The 12,433-nt window shown below is 41.3% G+C and overlaps 1 protein-coding gene across 1 annotated transcript in view; it reads left to right on the top strand.

The window, feature by feature from the left end:
* The window catches only part of numb (NUMB endocytic adaptor protein), a 72,339-nt gene extending 61,620 nt beyond the window's left edge, over nt 1–10,719 (top strand). The window contains exons 4-9 of the mRNA XM_034111904.1: nt 228–432; nt 4,976–5,281; nt 5,936–6,079; nt 7,099–7,236; nt 8,587–9,013; nt 9,151–10,719. Of these exons, the coding sequence (XP_033967795.1) occupies nt 228–432; nt 4,976–5,281; nt 5,936–6,079; nt 7,099–7,236; nt 8,587–9,013; nt 9,151–9,481 (1,551 nt within the window). The 3' untranslated portion in view covers nt 9,482–10,719. The remainder of the gene's footprint in view (nt 1–227; nt 433–4,975; nt 5,282–5,935; nt 6,080–7,098; nt 7,237–8,586; nt 9,014–9,150) is intronic.
* Nucleotides 10,720–12,433: the final 1,714 nt, after the last annotated feature.

Raw genomic sequence — 12,433 nt, 5'->3', positions numbered from 1 at the left:
TGCATTTGATTAATTTTGCCAACTTAATTTCGTATATTATTCTGTATGTGGCCCTCGTGAAAAAAGTGTGGACCCCCCTGCGTTACAGACTGTTTTACAACAGATTCAAAAAGCAGTTCAGCCAATCACAATCACTAGAATCTAATTTATGATGTTTTTAGCGATGTTTATGACGTGCTGTGTCCGGAGCTCCGTGTGAACGAGAATGGTTCCCTGGTCTGTTTCAGGGCGAGCGTCTCAGTCACGCCGTGGGTTGTGCGTTCGCCGCCTGTCTCGAGCGGAAACAGAAACGCGAGAAGGAGTGCGGCGTCACGGCGACCTTCGACGCTAACAGAACCACCTTCACCCGCGAGGGCTCGTTTCGGGTTACTACGGCAACAGAGGCGGCAGAGCGGGAGGAAGTGATGAGGCAGATACAGGACGCTAAAAAAGGTTAGTATAAAAAGTCTGGTCTAAAGAGCGTTTAACCTCCACGCTAGTTCAGAGGTGGAAGAAGTACTCAGATCGTGTACTTGAGTAAAAGTAGAAGTACTAAGATCTGGTACTTGAGTAAAAGTAGAAGTATTCAGATCTTGTACTTGAGTAAAAGTAGAAGTACTCAGATCTTGTACTTGAGTAAAAGTAGAAGTACTTAGATCGTGTACTTGAGTAAAAGTAGAAGGACTCAGATCTGGTACTTGAGTAAAAGTAGAAGTACTAAGATCTGGTACTTGAGTAAAAGTAGAAGTACTCAGATCTTGTACTTGAGTAAAAGTAGAAGTACTAAGATCTGGTACTTGAGTAAAAGTAGAAGTATTCAGATCTTGTACTTGAGTAAAAGTAGAAGTACTCAGATCTTGTACTTGAGTAAAAGTAGAAGTACTCAGATCTTGTACTTGAGTAAAAGTAGAAGTACTCAGATCTTGTACTTGAGTAAAAGTAGAAGTACTCGGATCGTGTACTTGAGTAAAAGTAGAAGTACTCAGATCTTGTACTTCAGTAAAAGTAGAAGGACTCAGATCTGGTACTTGAGTAAAAGTAGAAGTATTCAGATCTTGTACTTGAGTAAAAGTAGAAGTACTCAGATCTTGTACTTGAGTAAAAGTAGAAGTACTCAGATCTTGTACTTGAGTAAAAGTAGAAGTACTCAGATCTTGTACTTGAGTAAAAGTAGAAGTACTCAGATCTTTGTACTTGAGTAAAAGTAGAAGTACTCAGATCATGTACTTGAGTAAAAGTAGAAGTACTCAGATCGTGTACTTGAGTAAAAGTAGAAGTACTCGGATCGTGTACTTGAGTAAAAGTAGAAGTACTCGGATCTTGTACTTGAGTAAAAGTAGAAGTACTCAGATCTTGTACTTGAGTAAAAGTAGAAGTACTCAGATCTTGCTACTTGAGTAAAAGTAGAAGTACTCAGATCTTCTACTTGAGTAAAAGTAGAAGTACTCAGATCTTGTACTTGAGTAAAAGTAGAAGTACTCAGATCTTGTACTTGAGTAAAAGTAGAAGTACTCAGATCTTGTACTTGAGTAAAAGTAGAAGTACTCAGATCTTGTACTTGAGTAAAAGTAGAAGTACTCAGATCTTGTACTTGAGTAAAAGTAGAAGTACTCAGATCTTGTACTTGAGTAAAAGTAGAAGTACTCAGATCTTGTACTTGAGTAAAAGTAGAAGTACTCAGATCTTGCTACTTGAGTAAAAGTAGAAGTACTCAGATCTTGTACTTGAGTAAAAGTAGAAGTACTCAGATCTTGTACTTGAGTAAAAGTAGAAGTACTCAGATCTTGTACTTGAGTAAAAGTAGAAGTACTCAGATCTTGTACTTTAGTAAAGTAGAAGTACTTCAGATCTTGTACTTGAGTAAAAGTAGAAGTACTCAGATCTTGTATCTTGTACTTTAGTAAAAGTAGAAGTACTCAGATCTTGTACTTGAGTAAAAGTAGAAGTACTCAGATCTTCTACTTGAGTAAAAGTAGAAGTACTCAGATCTTCTACTTGAGTAAAAGTAGAAGTACTCAGATCTTGTACTTGAGTAGAAGTACTCAGATCTTGTACTTGAGTAAAAGTAGAATTACTCAGGTCTTGTACTTGAGTAAAAGTAGAAGTACTCAGGTCTTGTACTTGAGTAAAAGTAGAAGTACTCGGATCTTGTACTTGTACTTGAGTAAAAGTAGAAGTACTCAGATCTTGTACTTTAGTAAAAGTAGAAGTACTCAGATCTTGTACTTGAGTAAAAGTAGAAGTACTCAGATCTTGTACTTGAGTAAAAGTAGAAGTACTCAGATCTTGTACTTGAGTAAAAGTAGAAGTACTAAGATCTGGTACTTGAGTAAAAGTAGAAGTATTCAGATCTTGTACTTGAGTAAAAGTAGAAGTACTCGGATCTTGTACTTGAGTAAAAGTAGAAGTACTCAGATCTTGTACTTGAGTAAAAGTAGAAGTACTCAGATCTTGTACTTGAGTAAAAGTAGAAGTACTCGGATCGTGTACTTGAGTAAAAGTAGAAGTACTCAGATCTTGTACTTCAGTAAAAGTAGAAGGACTCAGATCTGGTACTTGAGTAAAAGTAGAAGTATTCAGATCTTGTACTTGAGTAAAAGTAGAAGTACTCAGATCTTGTACTTGAGTAAAAGTAGAAGTACTCAGATCTTGTACTTGAGTAAAAGTAGAAGTACTCAGATCTTGTACTTGAGTAAAAGTAGAAGTACTCAGATCTTGTACTTGAGTAAAAGTAGAAGTACTCAGATCTTGTACTTGAGTAAAAGTAGAAGTACTCAGATCGTGTACTTGAGTAAAAGTAGAAGTACTCGGATCGTGTACTTGAGTAAAAGTAGAAGTATTCAGATCTTGTACTTGAGTAAAAGTAGAAGTACTCAGATCTTGTACTTGAGTTAAAGTAGAAGTACTAAGATCTGGTACTTGAGTAAAAGTAGAAGTATTCAGATCTTGTACTTGAGTAAAAGTAGAAGTACTCAGATCTTGTACTTGAGTAAAAGTAGAAGTACTCAGATCTTGTACTTGAGTAAAAGTAGAAGTACTCAGATCTTGTACTTGAGTAAAAGTAGAAGTACTCAGATCTTGTACTTTAGTAAAAGTAGAAGTATTCAGATCGTGTACTTGAGTAAAAGTAGAAGTACTCAGATCTTGTATCTTGTACTTTAGTAAAAGTAGAAGTACTCAGATCTTGTACTTGAGTAAAAGTAGAAGTACTCAGATCTTCTACTTGAGTAAAAGTAGAAGTACTCAGATCTTCTACTTGAGTAAAAGTAGAAGTACTCAGATCTTGTACTTGAGTAAAAGTAGAAGTACTCAGATCTTGTACTTGAGTAAAAGTAGAAGTACTCAGATCTTGTACTTGAGTAAAAGTAGAAGTACTCAGATCTTGTACTTTAGTAAAAGTAGAAGTATTCAGATCGTGTACTTGAGTAAAAGTAGAAGTACTCAGATCTTGTATCTTGTACTTTAGTAAAAGTAGAAGTACTCAGATCTTGTACTTGAGTAAAAGTAGAAGTACTCAGATCTTCTACTTGAGTAAAAGTAGAAGTACTCAGATCTTCTACTTGAGTAAAAGTAGAAGTACTCAGATCTTCTACTTGAGTAGAAGTACTCAGATCTTGTACTTGAGTAGAAGTACTCAGATCTTGTACTTGAGTAAAAGTAGAATTACTCAGGTCTTGTACTTGAGTAAAAGTAGAAGTACTCAGGTCTTGTACTTGAGTAAAAGTAGAAGTACTCGGATCTTGTACTTGTACTTGAGTAAAAGTAGAAGTACTCAGATCTTGTACTTTAGTAAAAGTAGAAGTACTCAGATCTTGTACTTGAGTAAAAGTAGAAGTACTCAGATCTTGTACTTGAGTAAAAGTAGAAGTACTCAGATCTTGTACTTGAGTAAAAGTAGAAGTACTCAGATCTTGTACTTGAGTAAAAGTAGAAGTACTCAGGTCTTGTACTTGAGTAAAAGTAGAAGTACTCAGATCTTGTACTTGAGTAAAAGTAGAAGTACTCAGATCTTGTACTTGAGTAAAAGTAGAAGTACTCAGATCTTCTACTTGAGTAAAAGTAGAAGTACTCGGATCGTGTACTTGAGTAAAAGTAGAAGGACTCAGATCTGGTACTTGAGTAAAAGTAGAAGTACTAAGATCTGGTACTTGAGTAAAAGTAGAAGTACTAAGATCTGGTACTTGAGTAAAAGTAGAAGTATTCAGATCTTGTACTTGAGTAAAAGTAGAAGTACTCAGATCTTGTACTTGAGTAAAAGTAGAAGTACTCAGATCTTGTACTTGAGTAAAAGTAGAAGTACTCAGGTCTTGTACTTGAGTAAAAGTAGAAGTACTCAGGTCTTGTACTTGAGTAAAAGTAGAAGTACTCAGGTCTTGTACTTGAGTAAAAGTAGAAGTACCAGAGTGTAGGAATACTCTGTTACAGTAAAAGTCCTGCATTCAAAATGTTCCTCAAGTGAAAGTAGAAAAGTATTCTCATCAAAATATAGTGAAAGACAGTAAAAGTAGTCGTTGTGCAGATTGGTCCATCTCAGAATAATATATATGATATGTTTTATAATGATTGATCATGAAAGTGTTCTCAAAGCTGGTCAAGGTGCAGCTAGTCTGAAGTACTTTGTAGACTGCAGGGTAGCTGGTGAAGGTGCAGCTAGTCTGAAGTACTTTGTAGACTGCAGGGTAGCTGGTGAAGGTGCAGCTAGTCTGAAGTACTTTGTAGGCTGCAGGGTAGCTGGTGAAGGTGCAGCTAGTCTGAAGTACTTTGTAGACTGCAGGGTAGCTGGTGGATTTACTCCAGGTGGAACTAAAGTCTGATTTAACACTTGATTATATTTACCATCATTCATCCAGATCTGTGAAGTAACTAAAGGTATTAAATACATGTAGTGGAGGAGAAGTACACAGTAGCAAAAAGTACAAGTATCTCAAACTGTTTCTAAAGTACTTGAGTAAATGTACTGAGTTACTTCTGATCTTAGACTTCTGTTGATTTCCAGCGGAGACGGACGTTGGTATGATGGGCCACCACAACTCGGCCATCTCTGTGAATAACTCCTCGGGTCAGTCGAGTGGAGGCACCCCCTCCCCCTCCCCCTCCCCCCCCCTCTCCATGGCCTCTCTGGGCCCCCAGGTGATCCCCCGCAGACACGCCCCCGCCGAGGCCCTCGCCAGGCAGGGCTCCTTCAGGGGCTTCCCGGTCCTCAGCCAGAAGACGTCTCCCTTCAAACGGCAGATGTCGCTGCGCATGAACGAGCTGCCGTCCAACGTGCAGCGCAAGTCTGACTTCCCCATGAAGAACACCGGTGGGTTTATCGTCCTCACACACTGGGTGTTTCTCAATGTCGAGTAAGGCTGCTCCAGAGCCACTATTTCAAGCATACTACGCCATAGAGTGCTGCCGAAGGACTGTTCCAATGTCCGGCATACTTGGAGATTTCGAGGCTGCACATGTGTAGACTCTGCGGTCTTAAAATCCCCACAATGCTTTGCACACGGACCAATTTCACAAAATGTAAGGCGGGGCCTCTCATATGACGCACACCTGCACACTTGCTCGTCTGTTCCACTCTTTGTTTTCCGAATGCCAGGAAGTATTCTTGCCTCGCTTCTGAAGCAAGTGACTCGGAAGACATGTGCTACCAAGCAAGCATCCTCGACATTGAGAAACACCCACAGTCGCTTTATTCTGTAAAACATGCAAATAACCTTCACACAGCTTCACATGTGCCGAGTCGACCCTGAAGATGACTCGGACGGTTTCATCCCACACGCCATGAGACTGTTATTTATATAGCGCTTTTCCTGGTGCTCAAAACGCTTAATTTAGTATTATATTATTCCAGAAACAAGAATAAATATGTATATATAATATATGATATACCAGATCAATTCTGTCCTATCGTTAATGTTTTTTATTTCTGCTTTTACTAAATGTCCCCGCTGTGTTTCCCCGTCAGTCCCGGAGGTGGAGGGCGAGAACGACAGCATCAGCTCGCTCTGCACTCAGATCACCTCGGCGTTCAGCGGCCCCCCCGAGGACCCCTTCTCCTCCGCTCCGATGCCCAAACCCACCTCCTCCCCGCAGTCTCCTGTAGCACCAGGTGACATACCCTCTTTAATATCTAACAAACCTCACTGTGATGAACCCGGTCCGTGGGTCACATGTTAACATATGCATTTAGAGCGTCTGCCTGCTCACATGTCGTCATAACTAGAAGTGTAACATTTATTTGATGTGTGATTAACAATACCGAAGACCTGAGGGACAGGTGAAACAAAATATTCATGTGATCTATTTTTTAAGCCTGATCTTAATTGTTTCATCTCCAGTCTTTGTGGCGTGAGAACAGCTTTAATAATTGTTTTCTTCTGTGAAAGAGGCGGGGAGTACATCTTCTACAGAGCACTTTATTTGAATTTTTTGTCTGCAAAAAGAAATTGTCAATAAAAAAGTTTGCCAGGGGAAACGCTTTCTTTCTCAGGATCATTTTTCTAAAAGTTGTTTTGTTGTAATTTAAAACTAAGATCATGGGGTAGTGTCCGGCAGTGGCTCAGGCAGTCGGGGCTTGGACTGGGAGCCGTAGGGTCGCCGGTTCCAGTCCCCGACCAGGCCTAAAATATGGAGTGCGGACTGCTACTTGGAGAGGTCCACCTCCTGCCCTGCCGTGGTGCCCTTGAGCAAGGCACCGGACACCCCCCTTCCCCCCTCACTCCCATCGCTCCCCGGGAGCTGTGCAATAGCTGCCCACTGCTCCTAGTACTAGACTCCTGGTTCTAGGATGGGTTAAAAGCAGAGACCATTAAAGAGGGGTTCATCCCTCCCATTCCCCATCTCTATTCTAGTGGTGTTTGACAGCCTCTTGTGGCAGACATCAGTATTACAACAACAAACATTTTCAAAATGATTTTCAGTTTTTTAAAGAAGCATAAAGGGATTACCTGGAAACCCTTCTTTGAAGTCATTCCTATTGAGTCACAAACACGGGAGACAAAACACTTTAAATCAGACTTCATGTTTTCTCTCTCTTGCCTCTGTGTACTTTAACAGCACGTTCAGTTTGTGCATGTCTAACAAACGGTCCATCAGCCTGTACTAGCGTCTGTCTCTGGTCTGCTGTAGTGAACGGCTCCTCTCCTGCCTTCTGTGCTGCTGCTGCTGCTGCTGCTAACCCCCCCGCTCTGCCCCCCGCCCTGCCTGCTCGAGACACTAACCCCTGGGCTAAGTCCCCAGCAGGAGCCCCTCCCTCAGCACTGCCAGGTAAGCAGCAGCTCGGAGAGGCTGCATGTGACAGGAGGCACTGAGAATTCACTGATGAAAAATTACATTTAATTTGAGTTATTTAACAGTTTTAATAATAATAATAATAAATAATATAATTTTAGATCCTTCTCCTTTGAAATGTACACGATGACTGGGGGTCAAAACGATGACCCTTTAACCCTTCTCTCTGCTACACAGGCGGCCATTTCCAACATTGAAATTAACAACTTCAAACCAAAAACTAAAATATTGGGGTAAAAGTAGAAGTACACAGATCTTGTACTTGAGTAGAAGTAGAAGTACTCAGATCTTGTACTTGAGTAAAAGTAGAGTACTCAGATCATGTACTTGAGTAAAAGTAGAAGTACTCAGATCTTGTACTTCAGTAAAAGTAGAAGTACTCAGATCTTGTACTTGAGTAAAAGTAGAAGTACTCAGATCTTGTACTTGAGTAAAAGTAGAAGTACTCAGATCTTGTACTTCAGTAAAAGTAGAAGTACTCAGATCTTGTACTTGAGTAAAAGTAGAGTACTCAGATCATGTACTTGAGTAAAAGTAGAAGTACTCAGATCTTGTACTTCAGTAAAAGTAGAAGTACTCAGATCTTGTACTTGAGTAGAAGTAGAAGTACTCAGATCTTGTACTTCAGTAAAAGTAGAAGTACTCAGATCTTGTACTTGATTAAAAGTAGAGTACTCAGATCATGTACTTGAGTAAAAGTAGAAGTACACAGATCTTGTACTTGAGTAGAAGTAGAAGTACTCAGATCTTGTACTTCAGTAAAAGTAGAAGTACTCAGATCTTGTACTTGAGTAAAAGTAGAAGTACTCAGATCTTGTACTTGATTAAAAGTAGAGTACTCAGATCATGTACTTGAGTAAAAGTAGAAGTACACAGATCTTGTACTTGAGTAAAAGTAGAGTACTCAGATCTTGTACTTGATTAAAAGTAGAGTACTCAGATCTTGTACTTGAGTAAAAGTAGAGTACACAGATCTTGTACTTGAGTAAAAGTAGAAGTACTCAGATCTTGTACTTGAGTAAAAGTAGAAGTACTCAGATCTTGTACTTGAGTAAAAGTAGAAGTACTCAGATCTTGTACTTGAGTAGAAGTAGAAGTACTCAGATCTTGTACTTGAGTAGAAGTAGAAGTACCGCAGTGTAGGAATACTCTGTTACAAGTCCTGCATTTAAAATGTTACTCAAGTAAAAGTGCAAAAGTATCAAAGTACCAGAAGTAAAATACTCATTCTGCCAATTAATATAATACATTTCTAAATTACGTCACATATTCAGATGAAATGTGTGTCGTGTTCTCACCCACTTTCTTCTGCCTTTCTCCCAACAGGAAGTAACTGGTCCTCTCCCACGCCGGTGATAGTGGTCCCCCCCACCACCTCCCCCCCCAATTCCTCCCACAGACGCACCCCCTCAGAAGCAGACCGGTGGTTAGAGGAAGTCACAAAGTCAGTGCGCGGCCCCCCCACCTCGCTGCCCCCTCAGCCGTTCAGCTCCCCCGGGTCGATGCCGGTAGCCCCTCTCCCCCAGGTGGCCTTCATCATGTCCCCCCTGCCCCCCGTCGTGCCCATGCTGCCCCCCCGTCAGCCCGCCTTCCACACTCACCCCCCGTCTTCTTACCCGCTGCCCAACGGCCTCCCCTTCCCCCCCGCGCTGGTGGGCATCACTCCCTCTCAGATGGTGGCCAACATGTTCGGATCGGCATCTCACCCCCATCAGTTCCTCCCCCCCCCCTCCTCCACCTCGACCCCCCATCAGTTCCCCCCCCCCCCTCCTCCACCTCGACCCCCCATCAGTTCCTCCCCCCCCCCTCCTCCACCTCGACCCCCCATCAGTTCCTCACCCCCCCCTCCTCCACCTCGACCCCCCATCAGTTCCGACCCCCCCCCTCCTCCGCCCCGACCCCCCAGCAGGACCTCAGCCCCTTCATCAAACCCCCCCTCAACAACACGGCGAGTCTCCCCTCAAACGGCAGCGCCACCTTTAACGGCTCCGAATCCTGGTCGCACCTCGCACCCCCCTCCTCCCCCCACATCCTGCCCCCCCCCTCCATCCTGCCTCCCCCCGTCACCCTGCACCCCCCGTCCACCCTGCCCCCCCCACAGGAAGACATCTTCGAGGCCCAGTGGGCGGCGCTGGAGGGCCGCTCCCGTCAGATCGCCTCTCCGTCCCCCACTAACCCGTTCTCCACCGAGCTGCACAAGACCTTCGAGATCCAGCTCTGAAGACTGCTGGCAACCGGACTATAAGGAGGCCATTTTTGTTTTGGGGTGACTAAAGAAGAGCGGGGTGAGGGGGGCGGGGGGGTCCTCCTGCCTCTTCTTCAGAGGAAGAGCTCACAGGAAGAAGGAGGAGAACCAGCAGGGAGCCCAAACGGAGCAGGCTAACAGGCTAGCTTCTCATCAGCATCGTCTGCACGTTTGTTTGTGCAGCGCAGGCTCAGCATCGCCCCCCCCCCCCACCTCCGCTCCCTGTTGCCAGGACGACGCCTCCTCACCTGGCAGAGAAACTGCAGCACTGAGAGAACTCAGCTTCCAGACAAGAAGTTCTCATTCTAACTTCCTAATCAGAAGAATACAGTGAGAAAATGCCAAAACTTTATTTTTATGCATTAAGTATATTTTAAATAGCTTTGGAATCTAACAGAAGAGTTGTAAGTAATCGTGCCAAAGGCATAGGCTAGCTACAATGAGACGAGTTTATGTTCGTGTATACAAGAAATGACCGTATATATTATACATAAAAAAATATATATATCTATAAAGAATCTATACTGTATACAGCTCACAGCAGTGCTAATTTGTAATGTGATGTAAAGAGATTTTGTGAAGGGACAGCTGCTTTACTTGTTTTTTTGTTTTTTTGTTTTATTTTTGGAGAGAAATCTCTTTGTTGCCGTCTGTTGCATCCTGTGATTGGATGTGGAGCATCTCTCTGTAAATAGGGTTTCGTTGCAGCAACAATCATTGTGGACCTGGTGGTGGTGGTGGTGCGGACTGGTTGCTTCTGACCTGTGCTCAGTTTTATTAGTTTAGTACACATCAGTACTTCCAATGTTACTTCCTCATCGTCATTCTTCTCTGTGCGTGGAAATGATCTTGTTTTTGTTTTTAACACGCTCGGATGTGTCATCTCCTGTTTCTCCACCTCTTATATTATTTTTTTAAGTAGTTGATTTGTAACTTTTTATTTTGCACAGCACTACGGTAGATGATTTGACTCGCAGGTGACCGGGGGTTAGTGAGTGTAAGCTGCACGCTGACCTCAGCAGAAACTACAGGGAGATGAAAACGCTTCCGTCTGATTTCTCTGTCATGTTTTTATTTTTTTAAATCAAACCTGTGAATATGATCTATTATCTGATCTATTTTTCCATTGTGTAATTATTTCATTACTTTATTCCACTTCTTTGGAGAAATATTGAAGCTAAAAGATTGAATAAATTGATGGTGGTAAAGGAAAACAGTGTTCTGTGTTATTGAGTCCATACTGTTGTTTGTAATACATAGTAACATCTATCGATTAAAAAACAGAGTAGGCCTAAAAATATTCGGCCGACAAAAACATATTTGTATATTTTCATCACACAATAAATGGACTAATATTATTTTAAATAAATCGGGTAAACATTCTATTAATAAAATAAGAACTGCTGATACAATAATTCATTATCCATTGCCCAAATATTTAATCAGCATTTCGCTAACGTATGTTCCACACTACTATTTGACGACTGGTATTTCTAATAGTAGCTCATACTGCAACAGTTATTTTTCTTTTAAGAGGATTCTACCACACGACGTTCCTAATGCTATCACAGAATTAAAAGTGGATGGCAGTGCAGGACTCGATGGTATAGAAAACAGGTTCATAAAATTGGCGTCCCATATTCTCACGTACCCACTTGCTGATTTGTTCAACCTGTCTTTGTCCACCTGTGAGTTGCCGACTCACAGGCATAAAGGTGGTGATTTACTTGATACAAATAATTATAGACTAATCTCTATAATGTGCTCTATTTCCAAAGTTTGGGAGAAAATAATTTATAATCAACTGTCACATTATCTCAATACTTATATTTTATCACCGGTTCAATCTGGTTTCAGGCCTAATCACTCCACAACAACTGCCCTACTTAAATTTACGAATGACTTGTACTCTGCTGCAGATGGTGAACTCACAGGTGCCATTTTTATTGACTTGACAAAAGCCTTTGATTTCGTTGATCGATATCTGCTCTTGGATAAACTTCACGGCATTGGCCTTTCTAATAATACAGTGTTATGGTTTAACTCGTACCTTCACAATAGAAAGCAATGTGTGGTTGTTAATGGAAAACAGTCTGACCTGTTGATCCAACAAAAGGGTGTACCCCAAGGATCAACTCTGGGCCCACTTCTGTTCTCTATTTACATAAATGATTTATCTTCTTGTCTCATTAATTGTTGTACTCACCTTTATGCTGATGACACTGTCATATATACATCCAAATCAGATTTTTCACAAATTCACATCTCTCTCCAATTGGAATTTAATATCTTACAGGACTGGCTATCACACAATAAACTACTGCTCAACAAAACAAAATCTTATACCATGGTCTTTGGTACCAGGCAGAAGCTCAAATCCAAACCTAATGTAGTAATAACATGTAAGGATGGCACTTCTCTGCATAAAGTTGATAGCTTTAAATATCTTGGTGTAGACTCTGAACTTTCATTTAAACTACTTATAAAGCATGTAATACAAAAAGTCAATTACGGAATCGGTGTTTTACACCGCTCTCGCAATTGTTTTACGCTCAGTGTCCGAAAGAGAATTGCTTCTCAACTTATTCTTCCGATTATGGACTATTGTGATGTTGTCTACCAAAATGCACATAAATCAGGTCTTGCTCCACTCAACACAGCCTACAACAGACGATGCAGATGTGTTCTTGGTTGTCCTTTTCGTACACATCACTGCACAATGTATAACCAACTTAAATGGCCTTCTTTAAATGTAAGAAGACACGCATTGGCTTCAGCTGATATTTAAATGCATTTATCTTAACTATCCCCCTTATTTAAAGCAGTATTTTGTACCCTACTCACAACATCATCAAGTTAGACATTCTGTTCAGATGTATTTCTCTGTCCTCTCTGCAAAAACATGGATTGGCAGAAGAGCGTTCATGT

The sequence above is a fragment of the Pseudochaenichthys georgianus genome, chromosome 22 (genome assembly GCF_902827115.2).
Source record: "Pseudochaenichthys georgianus chromosome 22, fPseGeo1.2, whole genome shotgun sequence".
Taxonomy (NCBI): domain Eukaryota; kingdom Metazoa; phylum Chordata; class Actinopteri; order Perciformes; family Channichthyidae; genus Pseudochaenichthys; species Pseudochaenichthys georgianus.
The sequence above is the reverse complement of the archived record's forward strand: the minus strand, read 5'-3'. Positions and strand labels throughout refer to the sequence as shown.